This window comes from Falco punctatus (assembly GCF_963210335.1).
Source record: "Falco punctatus genome assembly, chromosome: 10".
Classification (NCBI taxonomy): Eukaryota; Metazoa; Chordata; class Aves; order Falconiformes; family Falconidae; genus Falco; species Falco punctatus.
Window position 1 is genome coordinate 15,336,311 of NC_137590.1, and position 16,256 is coordinate 15,352,566.

The 16,256-nt window shown below is 53.7% G+C and overlaps 1 protein-coding gene across 6 annotated transcripts in view; it reads left to right on the forward strand.

Moving 5' to 3' along the window:
• Positions 1 to 14,277, forward strand: part of UCKL1 (uridine-cytidine kinase 1 like 1) — a 34,131-nt gene extending 19,854 nt beyond the window's left edge. For 4 of the 6 annotated variants that reach the window (XM_080405769.1, XM_080405767.1, XM_080405766.1 and 1 more), the window contains 5 exons: positions 469 to 531; positions 897 to 1,019; positions 1,366 to 1,473; positions 1,852 to 2,008; positions 2,119 to 2,573. In XM_080405769.1, coding sequence (XP_080261895.1) covers positions 469 to 531; positions 897 to 1,019; positions 1,366 to 1,473; positions 1,852 to 2,008; positions 2,119 to 2,204 — 537 coding nt within the window. In that variant the 3' untranslated portion in view covers positions 2,205 to 2,573. The other 2 variants (XM_080405770.1, XM_080405768.1) reach the window with 1 other exon arrangement.
• Positions 14,278 to 16,256: the final 1,979 nt, after the last annotated feature.

Sequence of the window (16,256 nt, forward strand, 5' to 3'; positions counted from 1 at the left end):
TCAGGGGTGTAGCTGGGAGGGTGGGCAGTGGGCGCTGTGTTTCCTCTCCGATTGCTAACCTGTAACTGCCAGGGAGCCAGCACGGTCCTGGTGCTGCTCCTCCAACCTTCCCCATGTATCAGCCCTTTCCTCCTAGATTCTCCTGTGATTCCATAGAAATGTGTAGATGCGGTGCTTAGGGACATGGTTTAATGGTGGACTTGGCAGTCCTGGGTTAACAGTTGGACTCAGTGATCTTAAAGTCTTTTCCAACCTTAATGATTCTACGATTCTGTGATTCTATAAAAAGGGGCAGGGCTCCCTGAGGCCATGGAGGAATGGCCTGGCCCTGCATGACAGCTCTTTGTCCAGCCTCATGTTCCAATGGTCCAGAGCAGCCCGCAGCTGGCTGGCTCCCTGGTGCCAGGGCACCCCTGAGAGCTGCATCAGAGCTCCTGGTAATGCTTCTCACATGGTTCTACATTGTAGAGTTGCACAGTGCAGACCCCTCAGGGACAGGACTACGAAGGGAGGACATACAGCGGGAAGCAAGTAAGTGGAAGCAAAAAGTACTATTCAGACCTGCCCCATGGGGTTACACTGTAAGCCCTGTGGGTGCAGGGGCAGGACATCCTGGCTTCTCAGGGTTTCCATCAGGCCTGGATTTGGCACCTGCTCTCGTGAATATGACACCCTATAGCATGGGGACAGGCAGCCAAGGGTGTCCTCAGCAATGTGCCACTGTTGCCCTCCCACTGAGGGAGACAGCTCAGACTGGGAGCAGCACAACCTTTCTGGAAGGGATGCACTTGGGGGTTACCCATTAGAGTCTGCCACTGTCGAGACCCAGTGCCGTACTGGGGTGGCGCGTACCTCCTGCCATGTGTCTTCCCATTCACCCTTGCTGTGTGCTGCAGATCACCGGGGTGTCCATCCTGCGAGCGGGGGAGACCATGGAGCCAGCGCTGCGAGCAGTGTGCAAGGATGTCCGCATCGGGACCATCCTCATCCAGACGAACTGCAACACAGGCGAGCCAGAGGTAAAGCCCGGGGCCCTGGCCTGCTGAGGGCATCTCCTGGTGTTAGCCTGCATGCAGGGGGTGACTCAGGTATTTCCTGAGAGCTCTTCAGTGATCTGAGAGCTGGTCTTGGCAGGGAGTGAGTGCTTTGAAAGCTTCTGAAGTGGGCTTTGCCAGCATGTTTGTGCATGCAGGGACTGGTTTGCTGTCCCAAGTGTTTGCACCAGTGCCTGGCTCCAAGCTGACAGCTGGGGTCCCAGAGATAGAGATGCATGAAAGATCCTTCACCTCTCTAAGAGAAGGGCGCTGGTTGCTCCATTCACCTTCAATCTGCAGCTTCTGAGCTGATCTCTCTTCCCCTGCCCAGCTCCACTACCTGCGGCTGCCGAAGGACATCAGCGAAGACCACGTCATCCTGATGGACTGCACGGTCTCCACAGGCGCGGCAGCCATGATGGCAGTGAGGGTGCTGCTGGTACGGAGGATGTCGGGCACGCTGCAGAGGACGGGTGGTTTGCTCGCAAGTAACATGCCAAACACCAGCCACAGCCATGCTGAGGGGCTCTGTGCTGAAACCGGCTCCTCCTTGTGAAAGAGAGCGTCATGGGAGACAGCACAAGCTGGGGTGACTCTGTAACCACGCACTGACAAAGTCACCCCTTCCTTGTGTAGCAACAGCCTGGATTTAGTTGGTGTCTTGGTCCTGTGCCCAGTAACCCCAGCTGGCCACAGAGAGGAGAGGAGAAAAAGTGGCTCCAGGAAGGGAGTGCTTGGAGTGCTGCTCCCTGGAGGAACGGGCCATAACAAGTCTTGGATACCCTGACCCCGGGCTGTCTCTGTGTCTTTCCTGCAGGATCATGATGTCCCAGAAGACAAGATCTTCCTCCTGTCCTTGCTTATGGCGGAGATGGGTGTCCACTCTGTCGCCTATGCTTTCCCCCGGGTGAAGATCATCACCACAGCTGTGGACAAGAAGGTGAATGACCTTTTCCGGATAATCCCTGGCATCGGTGAGTATCTGGGTAGGAAGGACCTGTTGCAGGGGGAATTTTGGTGCTTCTGGCCCACACACCAGCCCTGGTTGTCAGCAGCAGCTCAGGTCTGTTGCTATTTCACCCAGGGACACAGTGCCTTTCTCTTGGGTCCTGCTGCTGCATGGTTGTTGGGATCAACACACACGCTCTGAGAGCTGTCGGGCAGCCATAGCCTTGTTGGCAGAGGGAGCCATGCCACATGCCGTGAGCCTCCTCCAGCCCCACCTGGACAAGCTGAGCTGGGACATCTGGAGCAGACCCGTGCTCACCTCATTCCCTAAGCTGCCACCTTAAACAAGCTCATCCCAAACAAGCTCACTATGTTCTTCTGTCTTCACCTCTGCTATGCCAGGAGACACCCCTGCCACAGGGTGCTAAAACAGCCTCCAGGCTGCTCCAGATCTGCTGCTACATGAGTTTTAGTGCTGTTCAATCTGTCAGATAAACCTGCTTTGGTTTCCGTGCCTGCTGGGGCCAGGGCAGGCTGGAGAACAGTCCCAGGGCTCCCTGCAGAGCTGTGACTGCTTCTCTCTCTTTCTCCCCGCAGGGAACTTTGGTGATCGGTACTTCGGGACAGATGCTCCTCCGGACTGGAGCGATGATGAAGACGCTCTTAGCACTTAGATGTGGAGATGCCGCTGGCACCAGGCAGCTTCAGCACCGCACCTTAACCCCTTCTGTCCATTGCAGATTTCTTCTTCCTCCTCACCAAGCATAGATATTTTTTTCAAACCTTACATTGGAGATCTAGGGCATATTTTTTCAAAGAAACACAAATCCTAGTTTGACATTGTGGACAGTCGCATGTCCCAGCGTAGAGTGGAGTTAATTTATTTTAATTTAAATATTTGCCTATATAACTTATTGGAGATATTTTATAAAGGAAAATAATAAATTTTTCTCTGGTTTTCTTGAATGGAGCCATTCTTTTGTCACTTCCCACTGGTGCCCAGAAGGTTTTGCCACCCTTTGGGATTGCTGCCCTGGGAAGGGACATGCTGTGAGTGGTGGTGGGAGGTCGAGACCCTGCTGTTGAGGAGCGGCTGATGCTACAGCCATGGAGCAGTTTTTATGGCTCCATCTTTGTGCTGGTTACAGGCAGCTGGTCCGTGTTTCTCTTTGCTGAACACTGAAGCTCTTACACCCCAGGGAGAGCCTACCCTACAGGACGCGCTTGCTCTGTCTAACGCTACCGAGGCAGGGAGGGAGCCTTCACCCCGTGGGAGCTGGTGGGGACAGAGATCAGCCTGCAGCCTCTCTGCAAGGCTAGGATAACACCACTCAAACCAGAGTCTCCTGCCTGCAACAGGGCTGTGAGCAGGAGAAAAACACACTGCCTCCATTCCCCAGCTCCCTGCTCTTGCTGCCATGCGCTGGGGAGGCAATACCATGCTCTAGATCCCGGTGAAGGTTGGTACCACAGGAGAGGCAGTTCTTCATGTCTGCAAAGAAGCTGAAGTTCAGCTCAGATCATGCCATGCTTTAGCTTTAAAAGCACCAAGCCACTGTTTCAGTTCAGCGCTGAAGTGAAACATAGCTCACCCAAACACCAGCTTGCTCTGGCTGAATCAGAGCGGCTCGAGATGTGGTGAGCAGCGGGGCTCGTAACCGTCTCCAGGAAGCTGTTAGCAGGCTAGAGTAACCTCAGCGGAAGGGGAGCTGGCCAGTCCCACGAGGTGGATTTAGTCAGGGGAGACTGTGATCCTGTGGATGAGCACAGAGTATTTTCCATTCCTGCATGATTCAAAGTACCAATGCAACATCCTTGTGCTGGAGATGGGCCAGGAGGAGCAAACCTACCCCTCAGCTGGGCATCCCTGGCTTGGACCTGGCTTCTGAGGGGTTAGGCAAGGCAGGCAGGCACTGCCGGCGGCAAGGGGAGTGGGGCTGGGAGGGGGATGTTCTGTCAGGCCCTTGCTGAAGTGGAGAGTCGCCTGGTGATAACTCAGTGTGGGCTCAGGTGTGATGAGCCCAAAATAACTGCCACCGCTCTGCGGCATGTTGTATAAATTCTCAACTAAATTTAAAAGAAAACACATGCCCGAGTTCCTGCAAGTGCTTGGCCAAAGCATGAGCCCTCGGCTTGAAAGCCACGCTCGGAGCCAGCACTGACACTTGATTAGTGTCTGCTAAAAATAGTTCCTTGCGTAGGTGGAAGGAGAGCTCATAAGCACAAACACAGGATAGGCAGACATAGGGGGTTTTGGCTGGGGCACCAGGTGAGCAGTGGTGGGACAAGGGACAGCAGCATCACCAGGCCCATGGAGGAGCATGTCTGCACCCACAGCCCTTCCCCTGGGCTGCAGCCGCTGGCACAAGAGCTTGGTGCTGGAGGAGCCTGATGTCTTTTTTCTAGACCATGCTCAACCCCATGAATGAATGCAACCGTCATCCTTCATGTACAAAACCCCAGCAGACCTTGTTTAAGCAGTGCCATTGGCCTCCTTGAGGGACACGAGATCATGTGTGTGTCTTGAGCAGGGTTTGCCCCCAGGGTCCACCATAGGAATGAAGATCCCACAACACTTCCTTGGGGGGATGGGAGGGCAAAGCATCTCTTTTTTCCCAACATCCTTCATCCCAATCCACACACCCAGACTCCCTGAAACACGGTGGATACAGCCTTCGATGGGTAACATGTAGGAAGTGGCCCAGGGAGGCATGTGGGTGGAGAAGTTCTGGGTGCAATGGGGCTGTGACCCACCACCATCAGAGGGTGTTCTGCACCCATGGCCTCAGTGAGCCTGCGACAGGCATAGACAGCAGCCGTGGGATACTCAGCCACAGGAGGGCAAGACAAAACCTGGTGCGAAGGGTGTGGGAAGGAGGAGGCATCACCAGAACCTCAGACTGCCACGTCTTGTTTTGCAGCACTTCCAGGCTGCTGAATGCCACCCACGTACCCAGGCAGTCCCCAGCACCCATGGCCAGTGGCTGGCACGGCAGAGCATGGCACGGCTCTCCTTGCCACCACATTAAGGTCCAAGTGACCCATATCCTGTCCCATGGGCATGGCCACAGGGACCACGCAGCCCACAGGTCTCTGGGACTTTGCATCCAGGGGAACTTTTGCTTTTAACCCAGTACTTCCATAATTTTCCCCAGAACATCTGCTTTTTTCCTCAGCAGGTTCACATTTTTCCTCAGATCCACATTTTCCCTCAGCAGATCTGCATCTTTCCCAAGTAGATCCCTATTTTGCCTCAGAAGACCTGTACTTTCCCTCTGCAGATCCACATTTTTCCTCAGTACATCCACTTTTGTCCTAGATTGCATTTTTTCCTCAGTAAATGTGCATTTTTCCTTAGTAGATGCCCATTTTGCCTCAGAAGATGTACACTTTCCCACAGCAGATCCACATTTTCCCTCAATAGATCCACATTTCCCTCAGCACATCCACATTTCACACTGGCTAACCCAGGTTATGCCACCACAGCCATATTTTACCTCAGCAAACCAGCCATGTGCCCACACTGTGCTGCTCCCGCCGCTTGAAAACATGGCGCCTTCCCCTCCCCTCCTCTGCGCCCTACTTGAGGTGACGATGGTAAACTAAGCAGCAAACAGCTGTGGCTGGTGGCCTCCACCGGAGGTGGCCTCGTCACCGCTGCCATTTCCCTCATGCCCAGGTCACGGCACCATCTTGGATCCTCTCAGCCTTCCGTGGCCACGGTCCGGAGCATCCTCCAGGCCCCTGTCTCCCACCCTGTTATTACCAGCGCTATAAAATTTAATTTCTTTTGTTTGTGACAAACTGCTGGCAGCAAACATGCCACATCCCACGTCGGAAACACTGCGTGGGAGGCAGGTGGCTGCCCTCCCCGCCTCTGCCGCCCTGCCCTCCTGGCCGGGACACACATGTGCACCCCAGTGCCGGCCATGCTGGCCAATCGTGCTGGGGCGGTGAGAGCGAGAACAAAAAAACCACTTTTTTTTTGCCAAGATACCGATCTAAGGCTTTCTTAGGCAGCCCCGACCATGAGGTTACACCACAGCAGGGCAGCCAGTGCTGCCCGCACCACCACTGCAGCCCTCCTTGCTAGCCCAAACAGCCCTGCGAGGGTCACACCATTTTAATTAAGCGGAAAAAGAAGAAAATGTCGTGGTTTGTTGAGCCGCAAGCACCATGCTTCCCAGGCACAGCTGGGAGAGGCAAGCACTGCTGCAGCCCCAGCTCACGCCTCTGTTGACCAGCAGCAGGGACAGCTTGCAGGACGGCCACCCCTGCAGCAGCCACAGCCTTCTGAAACACAGGGATACAGGGGAAAAGGGGGGAAAAAAATCCCTTTTTTCTCATTACACACCAGGGCAACGCCACACTTCCAGCTCCCCTGTTAAAATAACCGAAAAAACTTCCCAAAGGTGTTTGATTTATTGCTGTTGCAAGGTGCCTGCAAACCTGGCTGCAGCCCCCCGCCATCAGCCATCATGGGGGTCCTTCCCCCCTGCTGCAGGACCGCCAGCCCCAGCAGAGCCCGCGGTGCCTGCAGTGCCCACAGTGCCTGGGCCGGCTTTGCTTTGCTTCCTGCCCAGCGTCTAGAGCAACCAAACCACAGCTGATCTGACCAGCAGCAGAGGCTCTTCAACACCACCTCCTTGTCACTAAAAATAGATGGAAGCGGTTAAAAAAAACACACCAAAAAACACAAAAAGCCGAGAATGATATCTGCTTGACCATCAAAGAGAAAACACATTCATTTTGAGGCAGGAGCACCTGAGAGGAGAGCTTTCAGGTTGTATTTTCTCTTTCTGCTGCAGATGGGCTTGGTTTTCTTTGAAAACAGATGAAATATGTCATTGTCACCAGCCAAAGGTAACTGCCTGAGGCATCTCCAGGGCTTGGGGCTGGAAAGCAATGCTGTGATCAATCGGGTCAGAACAAACGACTCATTTTCCTTTTGAGCTTGCTACCGTTTGTTTCCTATTTGTACAGAAAGAGGCAGAACTTGTGGGCTGAAACGTGCATGCTTGCCCCACCACTCATCTGAGAACTTGGCATTCATTGCAGGAGTGGGCTGCACCGACGAGCACAAGCAGCAGCCTTGCTGCTACCCCGCAGCACCTGGATCTGGGCAGAGCAGCGTGCCACAGCTCTCCGGACCTGGCATCTCCAGCCTGCAGCTCTGCAGGGTACCATCTTGGCCAACTGTAAAAAAAAAATGCTTAATTTCTGCGTGTTATAAACGAGAAAATGTGTTGCAACTAACTGCTGGTGAGGCTCGCATTGCAAACACTGCTCTGCTAACAGAGGCGTTCTTTCAGAAGTTTTTATCAAAACAGCAATGGAAATGTTGTATGAGGAGTATTTGAGGCCGGTGATCAGACAATACATCCGACACGTTATATGCTAACGTGTTTACCTGAGGCCACTGGAAAATTTTTCACCGAAACCTTAAGTTAAATTCACACTGCCTGTTGCTGAAAGCAATCCTTGGTCAAGCTCGCTCACCACAGAGACATATATAAAAATCAGAGACATTTAGAAGACTTTATTTGACCTCAAAAAAACATACGCTTTTTTTGACCCCTCTGGCCAAACGGAACAATTGCAACAAGAAGAGAAAGGGCTGGGAAAGAGTTCAATAAAATGATCCAAAGCGCAGGAGAAAGACGCGACATGCAACTGTCCGCAATGTCAAACTAGGAATTGTGTTTCTTTGAAAAAATATGCCCTAGATCTCCGATGTAAGATTTGAAAAAAATGGCTGCAGCTCAAGCTTCCAGCCATCAGGATTTTACAGTGCAGCACTTCGGGAACCTTCTCCTTGTTTTGGGAGTCCTTCACAAGCCCAGGGCTACAGATGTCTCAGTCCTGGTTGGAGCAGGGCTCTGCAGCTGCCCTGCCATTCTCAGTGGCTTTGTGCAGGTGGAGAGCAACATCTGGGGGCTGAAATGATCTGCACTACATTTCTGCTGTGGCCAAGCCACCATGGCAGAGCCATACCGACCGCTGGCCGGGGGCTGCCCCACACCACACGCCTGGGGCTCTGGCCGCAGCAGGCTGGGTGGAGCAGGGGTCTGGTTAACGGCAGGCACGAGAGTTTTGCAGCGTGCATCTGGTGGCTTTTAGCAGCCGGTCCAAGCTCATCTGGCTTTCTTTTCTAAGCCTTATCCCTAGTGTCTTACATGGCTCGTTAGCCAGTAAAATTACATACACCTTGAAACTCAGTGCAACATCCCTGAGAAGCAGCAGCAAGGGCTTCAGCAGTTTATCAAATACTGTTTCATTTCCCAGTGCTCAGCAAATACATTTGCAAAATTGTGCTATTTTGCCTGTCTTCCTTGCTGAAACAATTGTTTTAATTAATTAATGGGAAAAAATATTGTTGTGCTAATGACACCTTGCAGTCTTAGGTACAAAAGCAGCAGCACACTCGCACACCATAGCTGGGAAGACAGACAGCTACTGAGAGTCGCGCTATTTAAGTGACTGTCATGTTTTCTCTGTAGCACCACAAGCTGTGCTGGGGAAGGGTAGGTTCAGTATGGAGCACCCATGGGTGCGGGCTGCAGATGCAAGATTCCCTGCTGGGTAGGAGCAGGTCGGCTCACACCAAGGGCAGAGGTCTCTGCCCTGCTAGGACCTGCTGTGCATCCCACCACTGCTGAGTTCGGGCACTAAATAGCTGTGCTCCGGGGAAAGCACAGGTGTTAAAACACACACAGTCAGAGCAGAGGAAGACATCTTGGATCATGAGTATTCCTTTTCTGCTTTTAATTAAGTGCAAGAAAAAAACAGAAGAATATGCAAGTGCCCCCCTTCCTTCTTTTCTCATGCAAACAACAGCAGCGGTAAGAGACAAGGAGGGTTTGAGCAGTGCAGCCTCTCCAAGCTCACTGGGCCACACTGATGAGTTCATTACAGGTATCGCCTAGTCCCTGAGCAGCCCGGGCTGAGGTAACCCCCTGTGACACAAACAGGGAGGAAAACAAGAGCCCTGAGCAGTGAGACTGGAAAGGCAGAGCATGCAGGGAAGGAGATGGGCTCACAGCCTCCCTGCAGGCATCCATCCCTCGGGAACAGGCAAGCCCGAGCCAGGGACAAGGAGGAGATCTCCACTCGTTGCAGCAGGACCCTGGGCCTGTTGCACCTGGGAGCCACTCTGGCACCAGGACCTCCACTCTGAGCCCAGTTTGAAGGATGTGACTTGGTTGGCTAAATATACCCTTCAAATGGCCAGCTGGTATATTTATATGTATTTATAAATATATATAAATATAAATATATATATTTATTTATTCATATTTATAAATATACCCTTCAAATACCACTGGTGCTGGTACTGAGGCATTTCCTGCACTCATCGTTGCCTTTGCTGGTGCAGAGGGACACACACGCTGCACGCTGCAGCCGAGGAGGTTTTGCAGATAGTTCCCACCAAAGAGATCCTGTGCAGATACCTACACCAAGGCTACAGCGAGCTCCCAGTGTCGCAGCTTTTCCCAGGGGTAACATGGCACTGTCACACGGAGCTTGGAAAGAGCTGGGCTGCAGCTCCACAACCCCTCTGCCATCACGCAGCGTTTCCTGGAAAGGGGCACTGAAGAAGATGGTGAACCCAACCCAGGTCCTTGAGCCACCAGACTGACCCTCTCCACCACCACCATTGCTTACCTCTGCAGCCCCATTTCAGCTCAGAAACCAGGACATGGGGTTCTTTACACCCTCAAAAGCAGGGCTCAGCACCGAGCAGAGTGAGACAGGGGCAGCCCAGGGCACTGGTGGGGCTGAGGGAGAAACACAGGCTGGAGCACACCAGGAGCTGTCAGAGACTCTGCAGTGGCCGATGGAAACCACCCTTTGCAGAGGCAGCGAGGAGCGCAGCTTGCCCCACAGCTGTGTGTCCTGCCTTATACACGCACTGCTCCAGCTCCACAGAAATGTGCTGTGCCCCTCCAGACCAAGGGACACTGCCTCAGGTGCACCTGCACCCTTTGGTAGCATCCCCATTTTCATGGCAGGCAGTGTTCCGCCTTATCCTTTGCTCTCCTCTGTTCTACAACCAAAATGGCTCTTTCGGGCACACCAAGGATAAATGAAAGATCAAAATCAATCACTCCTCTTCCAGATCTGCTCTCTTTAAAGCCGTGAGGTGCAGAGGCTGCTCTCCACTCTGGGTTTGGCCTCTGCCACCTCAGCTGGTGTGGCTTTAGGGTAGAGGGGGATGTAGACATACGCCACAGCCCTTGGTCAGAGCAGGACAGAGCTTTGCCTGTGCTCAGGCTTCATTCAGAGGCAGCATTTAGGAAACACACTTTTTTGGTGGGTTGGGTGGAAATGAGGGTCTTCTGCTTGTTGAACTGAGGAATTAGACCTCTCCATCCCCTCAGGGGCACAGAGAGTGGAAAGCAGAGTAGCTTCATGCCCAGGGTGGACCCAGACACTGGAGGATGCTCTGCAGCTCCCGCAGCCACAGCATCCCTCCTCACCACCCTCTCTATCTAACAGGGGCCGGGCACTTTCTCATTTTCAAATGAGTCAAGAGAACCACTAAAACGCAGAGTTGGGTTGGGTTTTTGGTTGGGTTTTTGTTGGGGTTTTTTTTTGCTTCACTTCTCTTTGCCGCCCTGTCTGTCCATCGTGTAATGGAAATTTTACCACAGACGCTCGCGATGAACAAACAGGAAGCCAGCAGAAAGTGCGGCAATTCGCTGTAGCCCGGCTCAACTCAGCCGAGTGACACGAAAGGCCATAAAAGCCAGCATGGGGGTGGCAGGGTGGAGGAGAGCAGGCGAGAGGGGCCAGGCAGCTGGCGCAGGGGAGCTGGCTTCTGCCTCGCCTCCCCGGGGACAGCGTGGGTTTGCAGGTAAGGCAGGTGCTGCCCTGCGTCTTCTTTTTCTCCCTTCTGCAGAAATGATTTCTAATTATTCTTAGAAGGCCTTACTGCGTTTCTGCTCAGCTCCCTCTTGCAATGGGGGATGCTGGGAGCAGTTTACCGCTGCTTCATTGCTCTGTCCCAAACTTACTAAAAATTAACCTTGCTTGGAGAAACTAATTCTGTTTGGCTTTTCCTCTTTTTTTTTTTGTCTTTGCAAGCCTATCATGTAAAGCTTAAAAAAACCCCAAACCCCTAAAAACAGCCCATCACAGATTTCCAACACAGGCATTTGAGAAGCTAAAGCTGTGCTGTGGCTCTGCAGTTCCCTTAGTTCTTGCCTGAAAGATTTTTCTTTCCTTTGCTCCTGGGCAAATCCAGAATCATTCTGTTGAAATAGTCTTGGCTGAGTATGGGGTACCTAGAGGTGCACCTGGCTCAGTCCATACCATACACGTGGGAATGTGTTAGGATCCAAACAAAGCAAGAAATCCCGAAAGGGGTTGAAAATGGATCACAGATTGCTCTGTGCCTTTTTCTGACAGCTTTCTAGGCCCGCTCACATCTTGCACGGAGCTTGTCAGTGCCGATCTTAAAAAATCCTTCCCTTTGTCTTTGTAGTTAGTTCACTCATCTTACTTGATGAGCTTTTAACATTCATTTTTCCACACTTACGGCAAATCACTCTGCCGTGAGGCTGCCAGATACAGCAGCCAGACATCCCTATCATCAGAGAAGCAATTTTCCATCCCATAGTATTAGGAAGCCAAACCAAAAAAACCCACCCTGTCACCTGCAGAGATGGGCAGAAGATTTTTGTGTTACTGAGATTCCAAATCCAGGGCAGACCCTGCAGAAGCACACCCTGACGCTCCTGCTGCTTGCATGGGTGCTGCCGTCTGCAACCACGGCAGCGGCTGCTGCGGAGGGGAAGGACAGCTGTCTTCCCTCTCTCGGATGCTGATGGCCCAAGGAAACACAGCAAGGGAAGTGCATTAGGAGTGAAGATTATTTGAAGATAATGAGGTGCTAGAGAATTTCCTGGGGTGCAGGCAGACTCTCCATTAGTGGTGTTCCCAGGAACAGGCAGCTCTCAAAAATCGTTAAGGCAGAGTTAACCACACAGCCCGTGCCAAGCTCAGACCCATCCTGAGCCCAACCTTTTCGGTCCCCTGCAGCCCCATATGTGGTTCTGCACATTCCCAACCCTGGGCACTGCATCCCTGAGCTGCCATGTCCCCATTTAACAGTGGCACTGGGTGATTTCAGCTCAGCTCATGGAGCCCAGTGCTCTGCCCCACACAGCCAGATGCAAACCTCTGCACCAGGCGAGCTGGGCTGTTCCCAACTCATTACGCATGTTGAAATGCAGCCGATGCCTGTTCAAGCAGGTGTGCAGCTTTCCCGCTCTGTACAGCCCCCATCATGTGCTTACCAATGGCTGCAGTGCACCCAGGCATGCACCTCCTTTCTTTGAAAAAAAAAAAAAAGATTCCACACAGGAGAGAAGTAGGGCCAGGATTTCAAAGGGCCTGCATTCACATGGCTACCCTCCTCCCTGCTCCCATCAAGGTAGAGAGGGAAGTTTTCCTCCACCGCTGAGCATGGGACCCTGTGCATCCCAGGCTGCTCAGGAGCACGGCACGGGGTCCCACGCTCAGCGGTGAAGGCCGTGACTATCCCTGCTTCTTCCCAACCTCGCTGAGCCCATGCATGTGGCTTGACTGGAGCTGGTTCGCACCGACCACTCTCCCTGGGTCCCTGCATGATGCAACTCACACTCCGAGAGGCCCTGGGCACCTCCTGCCATTTGCATCGGTGGCTGGAGAGGGGCCCGGCTCCAAGTCTTGTATGCATGGCATGAGCCCTCCTGCCTGCCTTCTGCAGCTGCAAAAACCTGCAGGGCCGCAACCAGTTCCTGACAGGAGCAAAGGCCTTTGGCTGGTTCAGTCTGAATCAGGAGATGCCCATGTGCTGCAGCAGTTTGGCTTGATCAAGTAACTCAAAGCCCCCATGGGAGCATGCAGGGCCAGCTGGCTGGGGATGTTAGGAGGATCGGGTAGGTCCCACAGGCAACCCCACCATAAAATCAGAGTCACAATGCCGCCTGTGAACACAGACGAGAATATCCACTGCTGGCTGTTAAACCCATGGACGCGGCCATTCAGCTGGCCCATGGCTGCACGTCCCCAGCCTGGGGACATATCCCTCCTGCTGCTCCTCTAGCACCTGCTTTGGGATGCCGAGCCCAGAAGGAGTCCTGGATGCTGCTGTGAGCCACCCCAGCAATGTGCAATGGCAGGAACAAAAATGAAGGTGAAAGCATGGGGAGCAAGCTGCCAGCCCAGCTCAGGCAGTGTGCAGGCAGGGGTTCAGCCCTGCCAGACACCCCTTTCCCTCTTCAACAGCCTTGACCCCGTGCATCAAGGTGGCTCCAGGGGAAAAACTCCCACCAGCATCCCTTTGGGAAGGGGCTGCTCCATGGAGAGTCCAGGGGCTGAGCCGGGCTGGAAAGGAGCTGAAGTGCCACTGTGGGAAGGCAGAACCAAGGGGCTGCTTCTCTGCTTTGTCTTCCAAATTGCTCAGAGGCTGGGGGGTCTGGGTGAGCACATGGCGTGGGGCACAGGACATGGGGTACAGGGCACAAGGCATGGGGTTCAGTGGCTGCCCAAGCGAGGGGCACCTCGAGGACTGTCTAACCTGAGAATGGTGAAACATAAGGGTCAATCTCAGGTTCGTCAGCCCATGAGATGTCTTCTCCAGAGCAAGGATGGGCAGCGCTGGCCCCCACCAACACCCCACAGCCACCCCCTCCACCTGCCACATGGGGATGCACGGCGGGGAGCAGAGGGGCACCACAGCTTGGTCTGCCGCCTTTCCCCGATACACGCATGAGCCCTAGCACGGCTGTTTGTGACGGTGGGGAAGGACTGGGGTGGGTGCCTGCCAGCCCCCAAGGAGCAAAGGGAGGAAAGTGGCCGGCAAATCCTACCCATTCCCTAGGAGAAGCTGCTGGAAGTTCGGCCACGCTTTAGTTCCAAAGCTGTCATGGTCGGTGAAACAGCAGCTGCCGCGTGCAACTTGCTGTTCACGAGACAGAAGGCTCTGAGAGTTAAAAGCGCCTAATTAGGAACCTCTCTGACTCCCACCAGCTGCGAGGCCGCCGGATCCATGCCTCTGCGAGCCAATGAGCGCAGCTGAGGGGTGAATTTGGCATCCTTGAAAGCATCATTAACACGTCGCTCCTCGCACTCCTGACTAAAGGAAGAGACAGTGACATCCCTAAAAGTGACGATAATAAATCCCCAGGCAGCATGCGGGGCCCTTCAGTGCTGAATGTGTCAGTAATTTATGAAGGGAGCAGGAAAAAAGATATTATTTTTAAAAAAAATTTCCAAGTTGAGCTTCCTAAATAAAACACAAGGACAAAACGCACTTGTTGGATTCACTGACTTTTCTACAATTAAATGACTAATCCTAAAGCACATGAACTGAAAGAAAAAATGGTCTAAAGCATTAGCAGTCCTAGTGCTGGCCGTGGGGGTCACAGATGAACGGAGCTGCATCTCCCCATGTCTGCACCTGGCTGTGAGGTTGTCAGTGCAGGAGCAGCTCTCTCTGCCCAGAGCCGCTGGCTCGCTTCTCCCGAGCCAGGGTGGCCCCAAAGCCCCACGGGTGACGTTCCAGGCATCAGCCCCTCCTGCTGCAGCTCTGCCCCTGAAGCCCCTGGCCCTCCTGAGTGCTGTTTCTGCAGAGCAGCCCTAGGACATGGGGCAAAAAGAGTTTTGCAGAGAGAGCCCAGCCCCACTTGCAGGGGGCAGCCAAAATCGCTGCTGTTGGGACCCCCGGCCATGGGCTGCCCCTAAGACCGAGGGCTCCCTGGCTGTCGGTGCCTGGCTCTGCCACCTCAACTCCCGCAGCTCTGAGACATCTGGGGTCACTTATCCTCGTGCTTGACCTGTGTAAAAATAAGCTGCAGATTCACTTGCATGTGTTATACCAATGCTGCCCCATGACAGAGATCAGCTGGACAGGCAGGGGAGCACCAGGCAGGCAGGGGAGCAGCTGGGTTGGCAGGGCAGCACCAGCATGCGCTAAGTCCTGACCCAGCTTCAAGAAGACTTAAAACCATACCAGGACCCCCACAAGTCAGCTCCATTCCCCTGTGCTGGCACTCCCCGGGGCCAGGGCTCCTGTCACTGGTGGAGCCATTCCCCTCTCCTGATGGGATTTGGGGGGTCACATTTGCCCACAGCTCCCAGCAGGTTGGGCAGATGCCCAGGGAACCGTGGGCAGGGCAGCAGGAGCCCGCATCCGAGGGCTCCTGCAGCGCGGCGGGGACCGGCTCAGTGCCTGGCACAGCTGCGGCACGGGGTCAGGCTTTGGGGCACAGAGGGAAAAGCAGGCTCAGGTGGAGCGCTGGAAATTACAGCTGTTCTCGATGATTCAGTAAAGAAAAGGACTTACAAAATACACCACACACAAAGCAAGTGGGAGGCAGATGCTACCCGCTCCTGCCTGCCCGAAGGCCACTTTGCTTCTGCTAGGAGTTGAGAGGGTGTGGGGGGACCCCCAGCTCACCTCCCCCCACCAAATCCCCTTCACCCTTTCCAGTGACCCTCCAGAAAGCAGCAAAGCCTATGTTTTTTGGGTGGCTCTTGACCTGTGGGAGGACGTGGGGTTCTTGCTATTCATTCAAGTTCTATTTAATGTGGGTTGCTTTGTTTTTTTCCCCTTCTCTTGAAATGTTTATTTCTCATGAGGGAATTTTAGTTTTAGAGACAGCAGCACTTTTGCAAGATGAAGTGATTGCTGAGCTCCAAGTGCTGAATAATGAAAGCTCCAGCAGGGAGGGAGGAAAAGGCAAATGAATCACATGCATGAATCCCTTGGACCCCGATTTGCACCCAGAGGTGTGCGTCTGCTGGGCGATCAGGCCAGGGAAGGAGCGTGCCTTTTTTGCTTCACCAAAGGTGCTCCAGAAACACATTTACGCTTCTGAAGTGAAGTTTTCATCTGCACAACACTGGATGAATCACTCGGAGATGCTGGGGAAGGTGTCGGGGCTGGCTTTGCTGGGCAACTTCCAAAGGAGCTGCAGTCACCAGTGGGGAAAACCTTCCCTGCGAAACAAAGTGGTGCAGAGCTCCGGGCTGATCCCATGCGTGTACCCCACATGGCATGCATGGCCCTGCGGGGGGTGGGGGGCTCCGTGGGGGTTTCCAGGGGACTGAGTGTGGATTTGTGGCAGAGTGCTTGGAAACACGTCCCAGTGGGATGTGGGAACGAGGGTTTGGTCCTGTTGCACCATCGTTGTACACGGTGGGTCTGTTATGCACACACACCCACACACACACACCCCCACACACCCCCTCTGACCCCTCCTGGAACCCCCTTATCTCCTGAAC